The 17,742-nt window shown below is 39.5% G+C and overlaps 1 protein-coding gene across 1 annotated transcript in view; it reads right to left on the bottom strand.

Moving 5' to 3' along the window:
- ITPR1 (inositol 1,4,5-trisphosphate receptor type 1) overlaps positions 1-17,742 on the bottom strand; it is a 282,837-nt gene that overhangs the window by 138,590 nt on the left and 126,505 nt on the right. The window contains exons 12-18 of the mRNA XM_070933575.1: positions 13,538-13,692; positions 11,647-11,746; positions 9,647-9,807; positions 8,603-8,744; positions 8,346-8,504; positions 7,020-7,192; positions 6,356-6,475 (exon numbers count right to left, since the gene is read on the bottom strand). Coding sequence (XP_070789676.1) covers positions 6,356-6,475; positions 7,020-7,192; positions 8,346-8,504; positions 8,603-8,744; positions 9,647-9,807; positions 11,647-11,746; positions 13,538-13,692 — 1,010 coding nt within the window. The remainder of the gene's footprint in view (positions 1-6,355; positions 6,476-7,019; positions 7,193-8,345; positions 8,505-8,602; positions 8,745-9,646; positions 9,808-11,646; positions 11,747-13,537; positions 13,693-17,742) is intronic.

Genomic DNA, 17,742 nt, shown 5'->3' with positions numbered 1-17,742 from the left:
TGGGATCGCAGCTGTCTCTTCCTTTTAACTGCTAGTGGAGGTGTGAGCTGATTGGGTGGGAACTTGGCTGTGTTCTGATTGGGTGGAGGTGTGTTCTGATTGGTTAGGGGCTTGGCTGTGCTCTGATTGGCTGGGGTTGTGTTCTGTTTGGGTGGGGGCTTGGTTGTGCTCAGCTTAGTCTGAGTTGCAGGGGGATTTGAGCTGGTGAGCTGCGTTGTTGTTGTTTGGCTTCGTGTTTGTGGCCGTGCGAGCTCTTCATGGTGGGTGTCAGTCTGCTTCATGTATGGATTGGAGGGGTTTAAAGTGGCTAATGATGCAGCTGCGGTCTGGCTTCTGGTCCTTGGTCGTGGCTCATTATCAGTGTGGGTTTGAGTCTGCTTTCTGCGTGGATGTGTGGTGGTGACATCAGGTGTGGCACTCGTGAGTGTGGGTCTGGTGTCATTCGTCGTGTTAGGGACTCGTTTGTCAATAAGGGCGGGTTTCCAAATGGCTGGTAGGCGGGAGGTATCGTCTCGTTTGTTCATGCTGTGTGGGCGTTTTTCTATCTCAATGGCTTCTCTGATTATTCTGTTGTTAAAGTGTTCAGTTTTGGCGATAGTTCTGGTCTTTTTAAAGTCAATATCATGTCCTGTGGCTTTAAGGTGTTGGACCAGGGAAGAAGTTGGTTCCTCTTTTCTGATTGAGTTCTTGTGTTCTTCTATGCGTGCACTTATTCGTCTGTTGGTTTGTCCGATGTATGTGGTGGGGCAGGCGGTGCATGGGATTTCATATACTCCTTGATTTTCTAACTCAATTTTGTCTTTGGGGTTCCTTAGGATGGTGGATATTTTTCGGTTTGTGCAGAATGCTGTCTTGATGTTATGTTTGTGGAGGATTTTGCTTATTCTGTCTGTGGTGCCTTTTATGTATGGGAGGAGGGCTTTGCCGTTTTCTTGTTCTCTGTCTTGGATTTTAGTGGGGGTTTCTTTTTGGATTAGGTTAGTGATCTTATTTCTTTGGAATCCATTGGATGTGAGTACGTTAGTGAGGGTGTGTAGTTCGGTTTTTAGGTGTTGTTCGTCAGCTAAGCGTTTTGTTCTGGAAATGAGTGTCTTGGCTACAGAGTTGATCTGGGCAGGGTGGTGGTGTGAGAGTGCGTGCAGATAGCGGTTTGTGTGTGTTTTCTTCTGGTATATAGTGTGTCCTAGGGAGCCATTGGATTTTCTGTAGACTAAGACATCCAGGAAGGGAAATTGGTTGTTCACTTCTGTTTCCATGGTGAACTGTATTTTGGGGTGTAGGCTGTTGAGGTGTGTGAGGAAGTTGTCCAGTTTTTCTTTCCCATGTGGCCAGATTATGAAGGTGTCGTCCACATATCTGAGCCAGAGTTTGGGTTTGTGATCGGATTTTTCTAGAGCTTGGGTTTCAAAGTATTCCATATAGAGGTTGGCAATGACAGGTGAGAGGGGTGATCCCATGGGTGCTCCTTCTGTTTGTTTGTATTTCTGTCCATTATAGATGAAGTATGTGTTGGATAGGCAGTGGTTGGTCAGATCTAAGATGTGCTTGGGGGGGTTATATTTGTTTTGGATAATTGTCAAGGCTTCTTTGATTGGTACTTGGGTGAAGAGGGATATGACATCAAAGCTCACGAGTAGGTCACTGGGCTGTAAGTTTTGTTGCTTTATGATGTCTATGAACTGGAAAGAGTTTTTTACGTATGAGGTGATGGATTCTGCATAGGGCTGTAGTTGTTTGGCGAGAAATTTGGCTAGGTTTTGTAGAGGTGAGCCTATGGAGCTGACTATGGGTCTAAGTGGGGTTCCTTCTTTGTGTATCTTGGGGAGACCATAAAGCTTAGGGCATCTGGATGATTTCTCTCTGGGTATGATTCTTTGCTGAATCTCTTCGCTGATGGGGGAGGCTTTTATTTTGGATCTGGTGGTTTTTTCCAGGTAGGTGGTGGGGTCTGTGTTTAGGGGCTCCCTAGGACACACTATATACCAGAAGAAAACACACACAACCGCTATCTGCACGCACTCTCACACCACCACCCTGCCCAGATCAACTCTGTAGCCAAGACACTCATTTCCAGAACAAAACGCTTAGCTGACGAACAACACCTAAAAACCGAACTACACACCCTCACTAACGTACTCACATCCAATGGATTCCAAAGAAATAAGATCACTAACCTAATCCAAAAAGAAACCCCCACTAAAATCCAAGACAGAGAACAAGAAAACGGCAAAGCCCTCCTCCCATACATAAAAGGCACCACAGACAGAATAAGCAAAATCCTCCACAAACATAACATCAAGACAGCATTCTGCACAAACCGAAAAATATCCACCATCCTAAGGAACCCCAAAGACAAAATTGAGTTAGAAAATCAAGGAGTATATGAAATCCCATGCACCGCCTGCCCCACCACATACATCGGACAAACCAACAGACGAATAAGTGCACGCATAGAAGAACACAAGAACTCAATCAGAAAAGAGGAACCAACTTCTTCCCTGGTCCAACACCTTAAAGCCACAGGACATGATATTGACTTTAAAAAGACCAGAACTATCGCCAAAACTGAACACTTTAACAACAGAATAATCAGAGAAGCCATTGAGATAGAAAAACGCCCACACAGCATGAACAAACGAGACGATACCTCCCGCCTACCAGCCATTTGGAAACCCGCCCTTATTGACAAACGAGTCCCTAACACGACGAATGACACCAGACCCACACTCACGAGTGCCACACCTGATGTCACCACCACACATCCACGCAGAAAGCAGACTCAAACCCACACTGATAATGAGCCACGACCAAGGACCAGAAGCCAGACCGCAGCTGCATCATTAGCCACTTTAAACCCCTCCAATCCATACATGAAGCAGACTGACACCCACCATGAAGAGCTCGCACGGCCACAAACACGAAGCCAAACAACAACAACGCAGCTCACCAGCTCAAATCCCCCTGCAACTCAGACTAAGCTGAGCACAACCAAGCCCCCACCCAAACAGAACACAACCCCAGCCAATCAGAGCACAGCCAAGCCCCTAACCAATCAGAACACACCTCCACCCAATCAGAACACAGCCAAGTTCCCACCCAATCAGCTCACACCTCCACTAGCAGTTAAAAGGAAGAGACAGCTGCGATCCCACATTGCTCCTGGAAGCACGAAGCCGAGAACACCAGCCTGAAGATGACGAATGAGACTTCGTCGAAACGTCGCCAAGACACTTCCAATTTTACGTGGGAGAAGACCCGAATAACCAAAGACCTACATACAAACACCCGCGAAAACCTGAGAAAACAAATATCCCACCTCTACGGGGAGGAAATCCACCATCTGACCAGGACCTATGAAAAACTCGAAGTCCAAAGAGCTTCCATTTTATGTGACCTTGCATTCCTACGCAACTGCCGAGATCAAAATTTAATCCCCACAGGCTTCCAACTGAAATTCCACTTCAACTCTGCAGCCACCAAACGCATTCTGAAAAGAACAGAACTAGCCCTAATCAGAAATGAACTCCACAGAAAAAGATTCCTCCTAGACCGAATCAACAAAGATCTCCTCACACTTCACCTCAAACTCAGCAACAAGATCCACCCCGCACTTTGGGACAAATCCAAACAACTTGCCGTCTGGAGAGCCGAAACACAGACCACCCTCAAGACAGACACACACACCAACAAACTCCGAAGACTACAAGAATGCCAGAAACAATCCCCTCCACACTCACAGCCACACATGAAACAAACAGTGCATAACATCTCAGATAGGATCCTCACCAAAGCCGAAACCAATGTCCTTTCCAAAGGATTCAACTTTGCAGTCACTCCCAAAAGCATCCCCACTGAAACCATTATATGCGGAGTTGAAACCAGCCTGACCAAAATCAACCCCGACGATGCAAACAGAATCAGACTCGAAATCACCAATATCCTCTGCACCAGCAAGCCACCCAAAAGTAACTTACCCAAAGAGGAACAGACAGCACTACTTAACCTGAAAGAAGACACCAGCATAATAATCCTACCAGCAGACAAGGGCAATGCCACGGTGGTTATGAACACATCTGACTACCAAACCAAATTAACCAACCTACTCCAAGACTCCATATACAAACCCCTAAACACAGACCCCACCACCTACCTGGAAAAAACCACCAGATCCAAAATAAAAGCCTCCCCCATCAGCGAAGAGATTCAGCAAAGAATCATACCCAGAGAGAAATCATCCAGATGCCCTAAGCTTTATGGTCTCCCCAAGATACACAAAGAAGGAACCCCACTTAGACCCATAGTCAGCTCCATAGGCTCACCTCTACAAAACCTAGCCAAATTTCTCGCCAAACAACTACAGCCCTATGCAGAATCCATCACCTCATACGTAAAAAACTCTTTCCAGTTCATAGACATCATAAAGCAACAAAACTTACAGCCCAGTGACCTACTCGTGAGCTTTGATGTCATATCCCTCTTCACCCAAGTACCAATCAAAGAAGCCTTGACAATTATCCAAAACAAATATAACCCCCCCAAGCACATCTTAGATCTGACCAACCACTGCCTATCCAACACATACTTCATCTATAATGGACAGAAATACAAACAAACAGAAGGAGCACCCATGGGATCACCCCTCTCACCTGTCATTGCCAACCTCTATATGGAATACTTTGAAACCCAAGCTCTAGAAAAATCCGATCACAAACCCAAACTCTGGCTCAGATATGTGGACGACACCTTCATAATCTGGCCACATGGGAAAGAAAAACTGGACAACTTCCTCACACACCTCAACAGCCTACACCCCAAAATACAGTTCACCATGGAAACAGAAGTGAACAACCAATTTCCCTTCCTGGATGTCTTAGTCTACAGAAAATCCAATGGCTCCCTAGGACACACTATATACCAGAAGAAAACACACACAAACCGCTATCTGCACGCACTCTCACACCACCACCCTGCCCAGATCAACTCTGTAGCCAAGACACTCATTTCCAGAACAAAACGCTTAGCTGACGAACAACACCTAAAAACCGAACTACACACCCTCACTAACGTACTCACATCCAATGGATTCCAAAGAAATAAGATCACTAACCTAATCCAAAAAGAAACCCCCACTAAAATCCAAGACAGAGAACAAGAAAACGGCAAAGCCCTCCTCCCATACATAAAAGGCACCACAGACAGAATAAGCAAAATCCTCCACAAACATAACATCAAGACAGCATTCTGCACAAACCGAAAAATATCCACCATCCTAAGGAACCCCAAAGACAAAATTGAGTTAGAAAATCAAGGAGTATATGAAATCCCATGCACCGCCTGCCCCACCACATACATCGGACAAACCAACAGACGAATAAGTGCACGCATAGAAGAACACAAGAACTCAATCAGAAAAGAGGAACCAACTTCTTCCCTGGTCCAACACCTTAAAGCCACAGGACATGATATTGACTTTAAAAAGACCAGAACTATCGCCAAAACTGAACACTTTAACAACAGAATAATCAGAGAAGCCATTGAGATAGAAAAACGCCCACACAGCATGAACAAACGAGACGATACCTCCCGCCTACCAGCCATTTGGAAACCCGCCCTTATTGACAAACGAGTCCCTAACACGACGAATGACACCAGACCCACACTCACGAGTGCCACACCTGATGTCACCACCACACATCCACGCAGAAAGCAGACTCAAACCCACACTGATAATGAGCCACGACCAAGGACCAGAAGCCAGACCGCAGCTGCATCATTAGCCACTTTAAACCCCTCCAATCCATACATGAAGCAGACTGACACCCACCATGAAGAGCTCGCACGGCCACAAACACGAAGCCAAACAACAACAACGCAGCTCACCAGCTCAAATCCCCCTGCAACTCAGACTAAGCTGAGCACAACCAAGCCCCCACCCAAACAGAACACAACCCCAGCCAATCAGAGCACAGCCAAGCCCCTAACCAATCAGAACACACCTCCACCCAATCAGAACACAGCCAAGTTCCCACCCAATCAGCTCACACCTCCACTAGCAGTTAAAAGGAAGAGACAGCTGCGATCCCACATTGCTCCTGGAAGCACGAAGCCGAGAACACCAGCCTGAAGATGACGAATGAGACTTCGTTGAAACGTCGCCAAGACACTTCCAATTTTACGTGGGAGAAGACCCGAATAACCAAAGACCTATATATATATATATATATATATATATATATATATATATATATATATATATATAATTTCTTCCAAATTGGTAGTAATTTTATTTGCCATCTTTGCTATAGTTGTTTTCTTTCTAAAATGAATAAATCTATTTAAAAATGTCTAAACTTACTTAGTCTCGATAAGTATGTCAGCATTTGCTGGATTTAATACAGCTTTACAAATCAGCTCCTGGGTGACCGGAATAGACTTGTTCATAGACACACAAAGATCAGAAAGATAGTCTAAGAATCTATTCAGAGAAGAAAACAAAGTCTATAAAATGGGCACAATATTTCAGATTATAATATATATTATAAACAACATGATAAAGATTTGCAGAAATATATTTGTGGCTTCATACAGTACTACATAACTAAATTAACTAAATTAATTTAATTAACTAAATTAACTAAACATAACAAAAATTGCTAAGACTCTCACAGAATCAAGAAGCATCCATTTTCAAATAGCAGCAGATTCCATTTCAATAAACTATACTAATCCATAATAATGTAAGGTAGAATAGAGCTAAAAAAAAAAGGATCTCCAATAAAATGTGAAATCGCAAGGGTTGTGCTCAAAGAACAGATATTTGGATAACCTGTTCAACATCTTAGGAATTATTAGAAGTCTGGCGATTAGGAGGGATATCACAGTACAGCAGCAGAATAAGACATAAATAAATAGCAAACATATACATAAACTCCAAACTGCTATTAGCCGTATGGCTATCTGAGCCACAGTTAAAGTATTTGTGCATCCTCTATTTTTTTTTTTTTAACAGAAAAATTTACCTGGGTTCTCGGTTTTTTCTTACAAGGCTAACAAAGGTATCAATCTCAGCAGCTGTGATGTGTTTCTCCAACAGTTTGCGATTGTTGTGGAGCAAGGCTGTTATAGTGTCTTCGGCTAAGACATCATAGCCAATTTGTTTCTGCATGAAGCCGAACTGCTTGGCTATATATTCCTGGCAAAGTATTAAAGGTGGGGAGGGAGAAAAAAAACAAATGCTAATTCCAATATAATATTTATTTTTATAGATTTAAAGAAGCTATTTGTTGTTCTTAATCAAAAGACAGACATATTCCTAAGACTGAACCTGATTTTTGGTCCAATTGCTATTCAAATTAAATCATAGTTTATCCACTTTGCATTAAGCAACTGACAATTATTTTCCATTTAAACAGAAGGTCCAAATATTAGATGATGGAAGTTTGCAAGTTGAAGATCCATTCAGAATGATGGAATGATTATACATTTATTCAATCCAAAGTAAAAAAAATAATTAGAATTATTTTTTAGAAATAATTAGAACAATTAGAAAATAGAAAGCAGGTGCAGGTATAGGATGGGATGTATCTGGCATGATGTAGCATTACTTAGTTCTTGTGAAAAAAGGTCCTGTGATTGTAGTTGGACTCAAACAGAAAATAAGCAAGTAGCATGACATAGCTGGGAACAGCAGAAGTATAATTTCCAAGTCATGGCAGTATCTCTACTCAGAATCTACATGAAGTACTGCATCCAATCCTAGGAATTTAAGAATAATTCAGAGAAATAACAGGTACATACAAAAGCATTGGGAATAAAAGAGATTGAAGAAGTTAGGAGTATCATATCATCTCAAGAAAGATGATGAGGGAGGATATCACAGCATTCTTCATACATGGAAAGATACTACACAGTAAAAGGTCACCATCTTGTTTTCTTTCATTCCAGATTGTAAAATGCAAATCATGGTCAAGTTAGCAGAAAGATATGTTGTGATAAGTAAGAACTATTCTTCCTAACAGTAAGAGCATTCTGTGTCACAAACACAGACCAAGAAAGACACTGGACTCTTCTTGGTTAGATGAGTTAAAGAGGAGGCAAGCAATCTCTTAGGGATGCTTTCATTTGGAGTACTGCATAGAGCAGGTGCTTAGACTTAGTGCCTTAGTGACTCGGTGACTATGATTCTTGTCAAAAACACAGAAGTGGCTTGCCATGGCCATCTTCTTTCTCAATCTACTGGTGATTTGGTCCATCGAACCATTTCTGTTAAGTTTATTGTTTTAGATCAGCTAAGGCTAGCTAGGTGCTGAGCCTGGTAAGCTTAAATTCTTTCAAATTTTACTCACTTGATTTTTCCTGTAGTCTTGTTGGGAATGTCTTAACACTCTGTAACAGAGGCGGCAGATATGTCTGAACGGAGCATGGCGTTGATCTCCAAGTTCCTCCAATCTCAGCATCGGCCCATCTCCACAGTCAGTAAATGGTGCTTGCAATAACTTGAAAATCTGGAGCATTATTTGAGGAAGGAAGAAATTACCTTTCCTATCATCACAATCAGAAATGTATATAAGGTCTTAGCAATTACAGGAGTTGTGTACTCTACCTGCTTTAGAATATTTTGCTCTCTCATTAGTTTTTGCCGTTCTCGGTTTGGCTTTGAGAACATGACTTCAAGTACATCTTGACCAGAATTTGTTCCACCAGTAACAAAATATACCAAATCTTCCAGCAACTTTGTAACAGACCTAGAGATATATTTTTTTTAAAAGAAAAATTTAGTTCTTAGTCCGAAATTTAATACCAACATACCCACACAGTAATGCATTCTGTAACTCTATTCAGTTTAAGAAAACAGGTGCATACTGTTTTAAGAATATTTAATCCAAAACCAGTCACAAAATTTCTTTAAATTCTTAAAAAAAACATTTCAGAAGTGCAAATCCAAGATGAATTTAGCAATATTTTCTATTGCCTAAAGTCAGGGGTGAAATGCTCCCAGTTCGGACTGGATCACCTGATCCGGTAGCGATGGCAGCAGGTAGTTCGGAGAACTGGTAGCAAAAATCCCTGCCCCCCCCCATGCCCAGCTGAGCCCCGCGATCATCAGAGGCTTTTTTAAAAACTTTTAAAAGCATTTTTTCTTTGGTTAAAAAAATACTATTAAAAGTTTTTTAAAAAGCCTCTGATGATCGCGGGGTTCAGCTGGCATCGTCAGAGCCTTTTAAAAGCATTTTTTCTACAACCTCTTCAGCCAAAGAGGTTGTAGAAAAAATGCTTTTAAAAGTTAAAAAAAAGTTGGCTACGCCCACCCAGTCACATTACCACCACCCCCAGCCATGCCCACAGAACCGGTAGTAACAGATTTTACATTTCACCACTGCCTAAACTAATGTAAGATTTTCAATCTGGTTATGATCTTGACATGCTCTTACAAAATTACTAATACAAACATGGAGATTCTGTAAGACTGAATCATCTGATACAGTTTTAGCCATTTTTAAAGTGCCTATTTTCGTTTCATTTTGAGCTCTGTAACTAGTTCTGGAGGTATTGCAGGTTTCATATTGATGCTGCAAAAATGAATATAAAAACTATATTGCTTGAATGATAATTCTCTTTAAAAAAAAACAGATTATGACCCTCTTACCTCCTTTCATTCTGAGTTACTGTTCCTTTCTCCAGTTTGCCAGCAATGGAGCCCAATACTTTGCTTGCATCGTTTGCAAAGTCCAAATCTCGAACTTCGGCAGGAGAAACTGGTACCACGGCAAAAGCTTCTTTGTCCTCTTTTACAGGAGAGGTGCCAATCTTTTTATTTTAAAAAAAGTAATTTTAGTACTTAAGAACAAAAGAAATGGTGGTAAGGAATGCATTAGAGAAATAGTGGTTGACATTTTAATAGGAAACACTGTAGTGCACAATTCAATTTCTTTTTTTTATAAGATATACATGAAACCCATATCTTAAGTATTTCAATTATTTATTTAGGAGAGTTGTGCCAGTATGCATTACACTAATAAATGCCAGGTTTGTGGAAAAAGAGTTCCCCTCTTTGTCATTAGCAGAAATCGTAACATTACAAAAAATACAAAAATAATAGGTTCAAGGCTGTTACAATAAGGGGGACGTTTGCCAAGTATGTCAGTCCAAAAAGCTAGCAATCAGCACAGGGTCTGTATAATCAGCACAGGATCAGTACAAGTATGGTCACTTACACTTTGGTCACCTCCTGATTGAACTGTTACAACAAGCTCTAAATGGAACTACTTTGAAAGCTATCCAGAAGCTTCAATTTATTCTGAATGCAGCAACACAGATAGTTATGGTACATCTCATTATGCTCTTGTAATACCTGGTACTGATTCCCAATAGGCTTCCGCATGCAATTCAGGGTGCTGATTATTATCTCTAGAGCCTTACGTGGCATAAGACTGGCATAAGACATGCCTACCAAGCCACACCTACAGAACCGGTAGTAAAAAAAATTGGCTTTCACCACTGCACTGAACCTACACTGAATTATAAACATGCAATACATAAACACTTTCATGTCTTCAATCAGACTTGTATCAATATCTACATAGGAAGTTCATGTACTTCTCTGGACAACAGTTTTCAAAGTGATTTGCCACTGCTTTCTTTTTCCCAGGGCTCAGAGAAAGTGACTGGCCCAAACTGGCTCAGTGCCTAAGGCAAGACTAGAACTCATGTTCTCCTGGTTTCTAACCTGATGCCTATGCACTACCCTAAGCTTCTCAATTAAACATTGTTATAACTTTATTAGTAATGTACTAGGTCATATTTGATGGGTCCTTGGTGATCTCTGAGCTTGGTTGTTTTCTTGCAGATGTTTCATTACCCAAACTGGGTAACATCATCAAGACTACCACTGATGATGTTATCTAGTTTGGTTGATGAATCATGTGCAAGAAAACGACCAGCTCAGAAAGCATCAATGACCCTTAATTTCAACCCTGAGCTACAAATAGAATAGAATAGAATAACAGAGTTGGAAGGGATCTTGGAAGTCTTCTAGTCCAACCCCCAGCTCAAGCAGGAAACCCTACACCATTTCAGACAAATGGTTGTCCAAACTCTTTTTAAAAAACTTCCAGGATTGGAGAATTCACAACTTCTGGAAGCAAGTTGTTCCACTGGTTAATTGTTCTGTCAGGAAATTACTTCTTAGTTCTAGGTTGCTTCTCTTCTTGATTAGTTTCCATCCATTGCTTCTTGTCCTGCCTTTAGGTGCTTTGGAGAATAGCTTGACTCTCTCTTCTTTGTGACAACCCCTGAGATATTGGAACCCTGCTATCATGTCATCCCTAGTCCTTCTTTTCATTAAACTAGACATACCCAATTCCAACAACCGTTCTTTATATGTTTTAGCCTCCAGTCCCCTAATGATCTCTGTTGCTCTTCTCTGCACTCTTTCTAGACTCTCAACATTTTTTTTACATCGTGGTGACCAAAATTGGATGCAGTATTCCAAGTGTGGCCTTACCAAGGCATTATAAAGTGGTATTAACATTTCACATGATCTTGATTCTATCCTCCTTTATTGGTAGGTCAAACATGTGATAATCTTAGACTTGCTAATTTTGTTCTCTAAACAGTTCCATGAACTGAGTTCCTTGCAGGACTTACTTTAAGCATCACAGGTTTTTCTTCTTCTTTATCAATCGGGATATTTGTGCTGTGAACCCAGGTGTTTGTACATAGATGTCTAAGCCTGACGTAAGAGTTCCTGAAAGGACCAGATACATTTACATTAAAGAGTTTCCAGATGCACAAATCTGTAGTAATTTCTGAAGATGTTCGTGAAAAACAAAATAAATAAAATGAACTTTTCAAACAATCAATTTTTATGGCGTGGTAGTGAATGAAGCTGAATTGAAACAACCAGGCATTTTGCATCAAAATACTTCTTTGAAGAGTAAATTTAAAAAAAAAAAATTAAGTTGGAATATCTGTCCCAGATAATATTGCCAGCGTCGGTCTAAATCTGAAATCGCTGATAAAGTTGTAGATTTAAATTTGCTTCTGGAACATCTTGCTTCTGCTTTTTAAGCATCACTCCACTTTTTAAGGGCCCATTCAAATGCCCAGTTTATACCATGGAATTAATGGATTATGGAAAATGTTTCATTTCTACCTGCTCTGAACACAAAATTTCATAAAACGTCGTTTTAAGCACTAAACTGCTGATTCAAGCATGAAATGAAATACTTTGAGCTTAGAAAGAGCTATTTCAAACATTAGTAGTTAGAAACTGTTCAGAATATTCCATTTCATGCCAATGAAATATTGCACTTGAAACAGTTTGAAATAAACTAGTTTAGCATCCCAATTTTTTTTTTAAAAAAAATGTTCAGACCTCTCACCCAGATGTCACTTTTTTATTTACTAAGAATCAGACTAGATTCAGAACTTTTAATGTACTTTTGTGACTAAAACTACAGATATTTCTGGTAGGGAAACAATTCCTTAGGAATACCTGGGAACAGAGGAACTTTGCAATGAATTGCTTTGGCCAAACCGCAATTCCTTTTCTGCTGAAGCAGCTAAATGGTTTCTCCTTGGATGATGTCAAACACAAAATAGGGTCAGGTCTCTGTTCTTCATCTTTCCCACAGAATTCTGTTATTTAACGTTTACAACATAGCTTCAAGGTGCATCAGGTAATAGAGAGAGGCGCTCACTGAACATCTTAAACCTTCCCGAAGTTCATGGAATATGGACCAGTAGACAGTCCTATTCAGTGGTAGCCTTCTTGCTTTGGAACACTTTTCCCCTGCAGGTACATTTGGCATTGACTTTCCTTGCATATTGCAAGGCCTAAGACTATAGGCTCAAGCATTCCTTTGATGATCAGATGTGGCTAATTTGTTATTATTTCATTGTTGTAATGTTTGATGTTTCTTGCTTTGCTATATACTAAGCTGGAATGATGTGAAAATGATGAATGATGTGAAAATGTGAAAGTTGGATCATAAGGAAGGCTGAGCACCAAAGAATTGAGGCCTTTGAACTATGATGCTAGAGAAGATTCCTGTGAGTCCCTTGGACTGCAAGGTGATCAAACCAGTCAGTCCTAGAGGAGATCAACCCTGACTGCTCTTTAGAAGGCCAGATCCTGAAGATGAAACTCAAATACTTTGGCCACCTAATGAGAAGGAAGGACTCACTGGAGAAGAACCTAATGTTGGGAAAGATTGAGGGCAAAAGAAGAAGGGGACGACAGAGAATGATGTGGCTGAGTCACTGAAGCAGTAGGCATGAGCTTAAATGGAAGGCCTGGAGGAATGTTGTCCATGGGGTCGCGATGGGTCGGACACGACTTCGCAACTAACAACAACAAGCTGGAATGAACAGGGTGATTTACAATCCTTAAAAAAAATAATCATATAAAGAAAAACCTTGAGTTGAAATTTATTCAATCTATTTCTATTAAAATGCTGTTCTCTATGATGATCTGCCTAGGTAAATCATCTCAGTTACAAACACACACATTTCTTTATTATTCTTAGCATCATACCTTGGGACTAAGCTGTCTCCTCCTCGCAGTGTGGTGGGATCAAGCTCAAAGATGGAAGAAATGTCATTTCCTTCAGGCACAGAAACTAAAGAGTATGCCATCTTCTCTGAAGTATTATGGAGTCCCCTTCTGTCTGCATCTTGGTCAGGATCCAGCTGTGTAGAGAATTTCAAATCAGACAAAATTGCAACGATTTTTCAGATAAAACAATGAAGTGCTATGCAGAAACGCAGTCTTGGAATTCACACCTCCAATTCAAGTGTAGACATAGAAACCATATCATACTACATATTAAGGAATAATGAATGGAAACTGAACAAGGAGAAATTCAACCTGGAAATAAGGAGAAATTTTCTGACAGTGAGAGCAGTCAACCCATGGAAAAGAGGTTGCCTCCAGAAGTTGTGGGAGCTCCACTCACTGGAAGCTTTCAAGAAGAGACTGGACTGCCATCTGTCAAAAATAGTGTGGGGTCTGCTTGGGGGGGGGGGGGGGTTTGGACTAGATGACCTACAAGGTCCCTTCCAACTCTGTTAATCTGTATCTGTTGTCAACTTTGGAAGCCATATTAGGCCAGAAGCTTCCAAGCTGCCACCTTCTCATGTGTGGGAAAGTAGGAGGGGGGATTTAATTGAGGGTTTGTATTTAGACAAAATAGCATTCTTCCCATCAGTCAAGGTCAGGATGAGTCTGCATCTGGAGAAGGAGTGGTTGGAGTGCTGCCTCATGATGGAACGGATGATGATTGGAGCATGTGATGGAATGATGAGTGAGGGGATGGTTTTGGGGGTTTTGATTTACTGAGAGAAAACCGGAACTCTCAGATTCGGGTCTTCCAAAGATGTGCCAGTATACCTACTCTAATAAATGGAACTTTGAGAAAATGCTTGCCTCAGAATTTTTAATTGGAGCAGAGCTTTTTCTGGAATGCTGACATCTGTATCATTAACTCTCAGGTTTTAATCAATCTTGTACAAAAGCTACAATCAAGCTCAGTTGCTTCTAAATCTTGAATACATTCATATATTGTGCTAAAGCAAAATAGACTTTGGTTCTATTTGACTTCATGGGGTAAATGCCATCAGTGAATAAAGTATGGCTTGTTTCAGAAGAATAAAATAAATTATGCTATTGTTCGCTTACAGACTGTAACTTAGCTTAGCATGATATGGTAATATGTTAATGGATGAATGTAGTTTATGATTAACAAGCTCACTCCTGGCTTCCTTTCTTTTTTCTCCACCCTTAATGACCCTTAAAATCATTAATCAATCTTTATGATTTCAAATCAAAAAGTGCTAAAATGTTAAAGAAACCAAAATCTGACAAAAAGTGTCAAGCTCACGTGTCTGTAAAACTTACTCTGGCTTGTTTATAACATGTAGAACAAACCATAGCTTAATACATGTGTTTATAGCAATTAAGAAATCATCACATGATCTAGACTTCAATTTTAAAACATTTAAAAGCTTTTAAATAATGGTCAAACATTAATAGGTATTAGTATTAATTTTATTGGTAAGTATTTATGCGGCATTATTATTATGGATGCAAATTATAAAATAAAACCACAGAATCACATTTTAATTAGCAGAGATTTTTGGGAGAGTAAGAAACAAAGGAAAATATCAAAACTGTATTCTGAAACAATAAAGGTTAGAAAGCTGGATTACAGTACAGCAATAATATAGTAAAAATCAGTTTTTTTCACTTCTGTGATGATATCTGAAGAATGTTCTATTATAGCACATAGACAAAATGAATAAGTACAGGTAGATCCTCCATATGTCATAAGAAGCTATTCCTGAAGTTCTTCATTTTTCATTAAGGAATTGCCTGGGGAAAATGTTAACCTCAACCAACCACATGAATTTTCATGCAATTTAATAGAATTAGTACAAAACATAATGAATGGATTAGATATGTTTAAACTGGAAGCACTTCACCAAAACAAAAGACAGGTGCATATATCAGCTGTGCTGGATTTTTCCCAGCATTCCCTTCAAACACAGAGCTTGATAGAAGATATATGGTTCAAATGAATGACTGAAGTGGAGGGAAGAGGAAAAACAGTCTCCTTTACAAAAAGCAGAATGACATGTTCTTTGGAAAGTCTATTGATCATCCTTTGCAGCCATGGGTTTAAATAAGCAAAATTACTTGGAAATACAGGTGTACACTTAGAATTATTTATACATTTGGACACTCCATAGAATAAATAGTACAGAAAGTTGAAAAACATGAAGATGGAAATGGCAAGCCACTTTCATATTGTTGTCAAGATAACTGCACAGATGTGTCTAACGAAAATTGCTCAATTTGAAGGATACCTTTACATTTATCTTACTCTAATTTTGCCCTCTGGTGGAGAAAAGCAAGTAATGAAAAACGGCAGTTTGACAGAAGATATTTCTCCATGATAGGTTTTGCGCAATAAATGACCATTTGTTGATTTGATTTATAGTCCAAGAGTCATTGATTCTTCATTTCAAGGGTACTGAGGTATTTTTCTACATGTAAAATCTCCCTTACCATCTAAATTGACTCCTGGTAACTACCCAGAATAATTTTCTTGGGAAAAGGGTAGTTTGCCATTACTATTTTACAGATGTTTGTTCAATTTAGATTATAATCAACAGCCTAGAGGTTTCCTGGTGATCATCCATCCAAGTATCAATAGTATCATAATATAATATTTTATTGTTTTCTTTGAAAAGCTATAGTTAGATTTGGCTACGTTCTGTCATTATAGCCAAATTAAAATAATATGTGGGCAAATTTGACCATTTTAGCTTCTTCTCTTTGTTCATCTACATTGGTTGCCATTCAATCTTTTCTGGAGTTACCAAATAGATGACATGACAATAATCAGCAAGCATTCCATTCACTTACCTGGAGCTGCCAATCACATTTCCCATGAACAAAGATCCCTACTTATGGTGCTTTAATGTAATACTCTTCCTCTCTGGGGCAGTTTTCATGGGATTGCAAAGTGAAGGAAAACTAACTAAAAAAAACCAAACATACAAAGAACCTCTTCCTTGATTTTCCTACTTTCCACTAACTCTTTCTGTATGCCTTGACATTTCCTGATAGCAAAGAATCTGAGATTAGCTGTGTATACACAAGGAGAAACCACAAATAGTTTCTATAAAAATCCAGATGATCCTCCTGAATTAATATTGAAATACCATCTTCCTGCTCAATACCAACTGGACATTATTATCTGAAATACAGTAGCTCTTTCATACATATGTACATAGCACCTAAGTTGAGAAATTTATATAGTATTTGGTTTTCAAGTGCTTATGCCCCATGGATAATCCTTCTACTTAAAAGAGATAAAATTGGTACTGTGTCTCAATAGTGTGTGCAGATATTTTCCGTGCATCCCATGTGCCCTGTTATCAGAAAGAACCAGTTTCATATTCATATTCATATCCTGACCACAAAACTCTTACAAATTCAAGCTCCTAACCATGTCCCACTAGCATATTAAACCAGGGAAATCCAACTTTTGAAGGGCCAATAATAGTTCTTGGAACCTGACTGCCATGTTCAACATCACTTGAAAGAACTGTGTGGTTTCCTCTTGACTTCTCACCTGGTAGAGATTATCAACTAGCATAACGTGGGCAGGCAAAAAATCCTGCAAAATCAGATCCTAAAAGCAGTATTAAAAATAAGCCAATTTGGAATAGCGAAGGCACCAGCCTAAAAGTCAGGAGCCTATGAATAATAATAATAATAATAATAATAATAATAATAATAATAATAATAATAATAATATTAATAATAATATTAATAATAATAATAATAGTAGCAGCAGCAGCACATTTTAAGAAGATACTCGGTTGATACCTAGGATGCTAGCAGCAACCTGTATCAACCATCAGAGCCAGTCAATGATATTTGTGATACATTTTTAAATGTTCAGTTGACCGAGTTTCATGTTTAATGAATAAAAGAGATAATAATAAATAAATGAACAAACAAATAAACAAATAAAGTAGCACTTTGAATTGAATCTGAAAGCCTACTGCTAGTCAATGCAGTTCCAGCTGAATTACAATTATTCTACTTGCAGAGTGGACAGCAAGCAATTTTTATCCAAATGTAGATTTCAACTTGCCTTCAATAACAGTCTTTTTCAGAAAGAATTGTGGTTAATCCAAGCATGGGATAAGAGCATGAACTAATGTAGT

Source organism: Pituophis catenifer, unplaced genomic scaffold (assembly GCF_029215685.1).
Source record: "Pituophis catenifer annectens isolate HBS135680 unplaced genomic scaffold, rPitCat1.0.hap2 SCAF_2, whole genome shotgun sequence".
Lineage (NCBI taxonomy): Eukaryota > Metazoa > Chordata > Lepidosauria > Squamata > Colubridae > Pituophis > Pituophis catenifer.
Note: the sequence above shows the minus strand (reverse complement) of the source record. Positions and strands in the feature narration are given on the sequence as shown.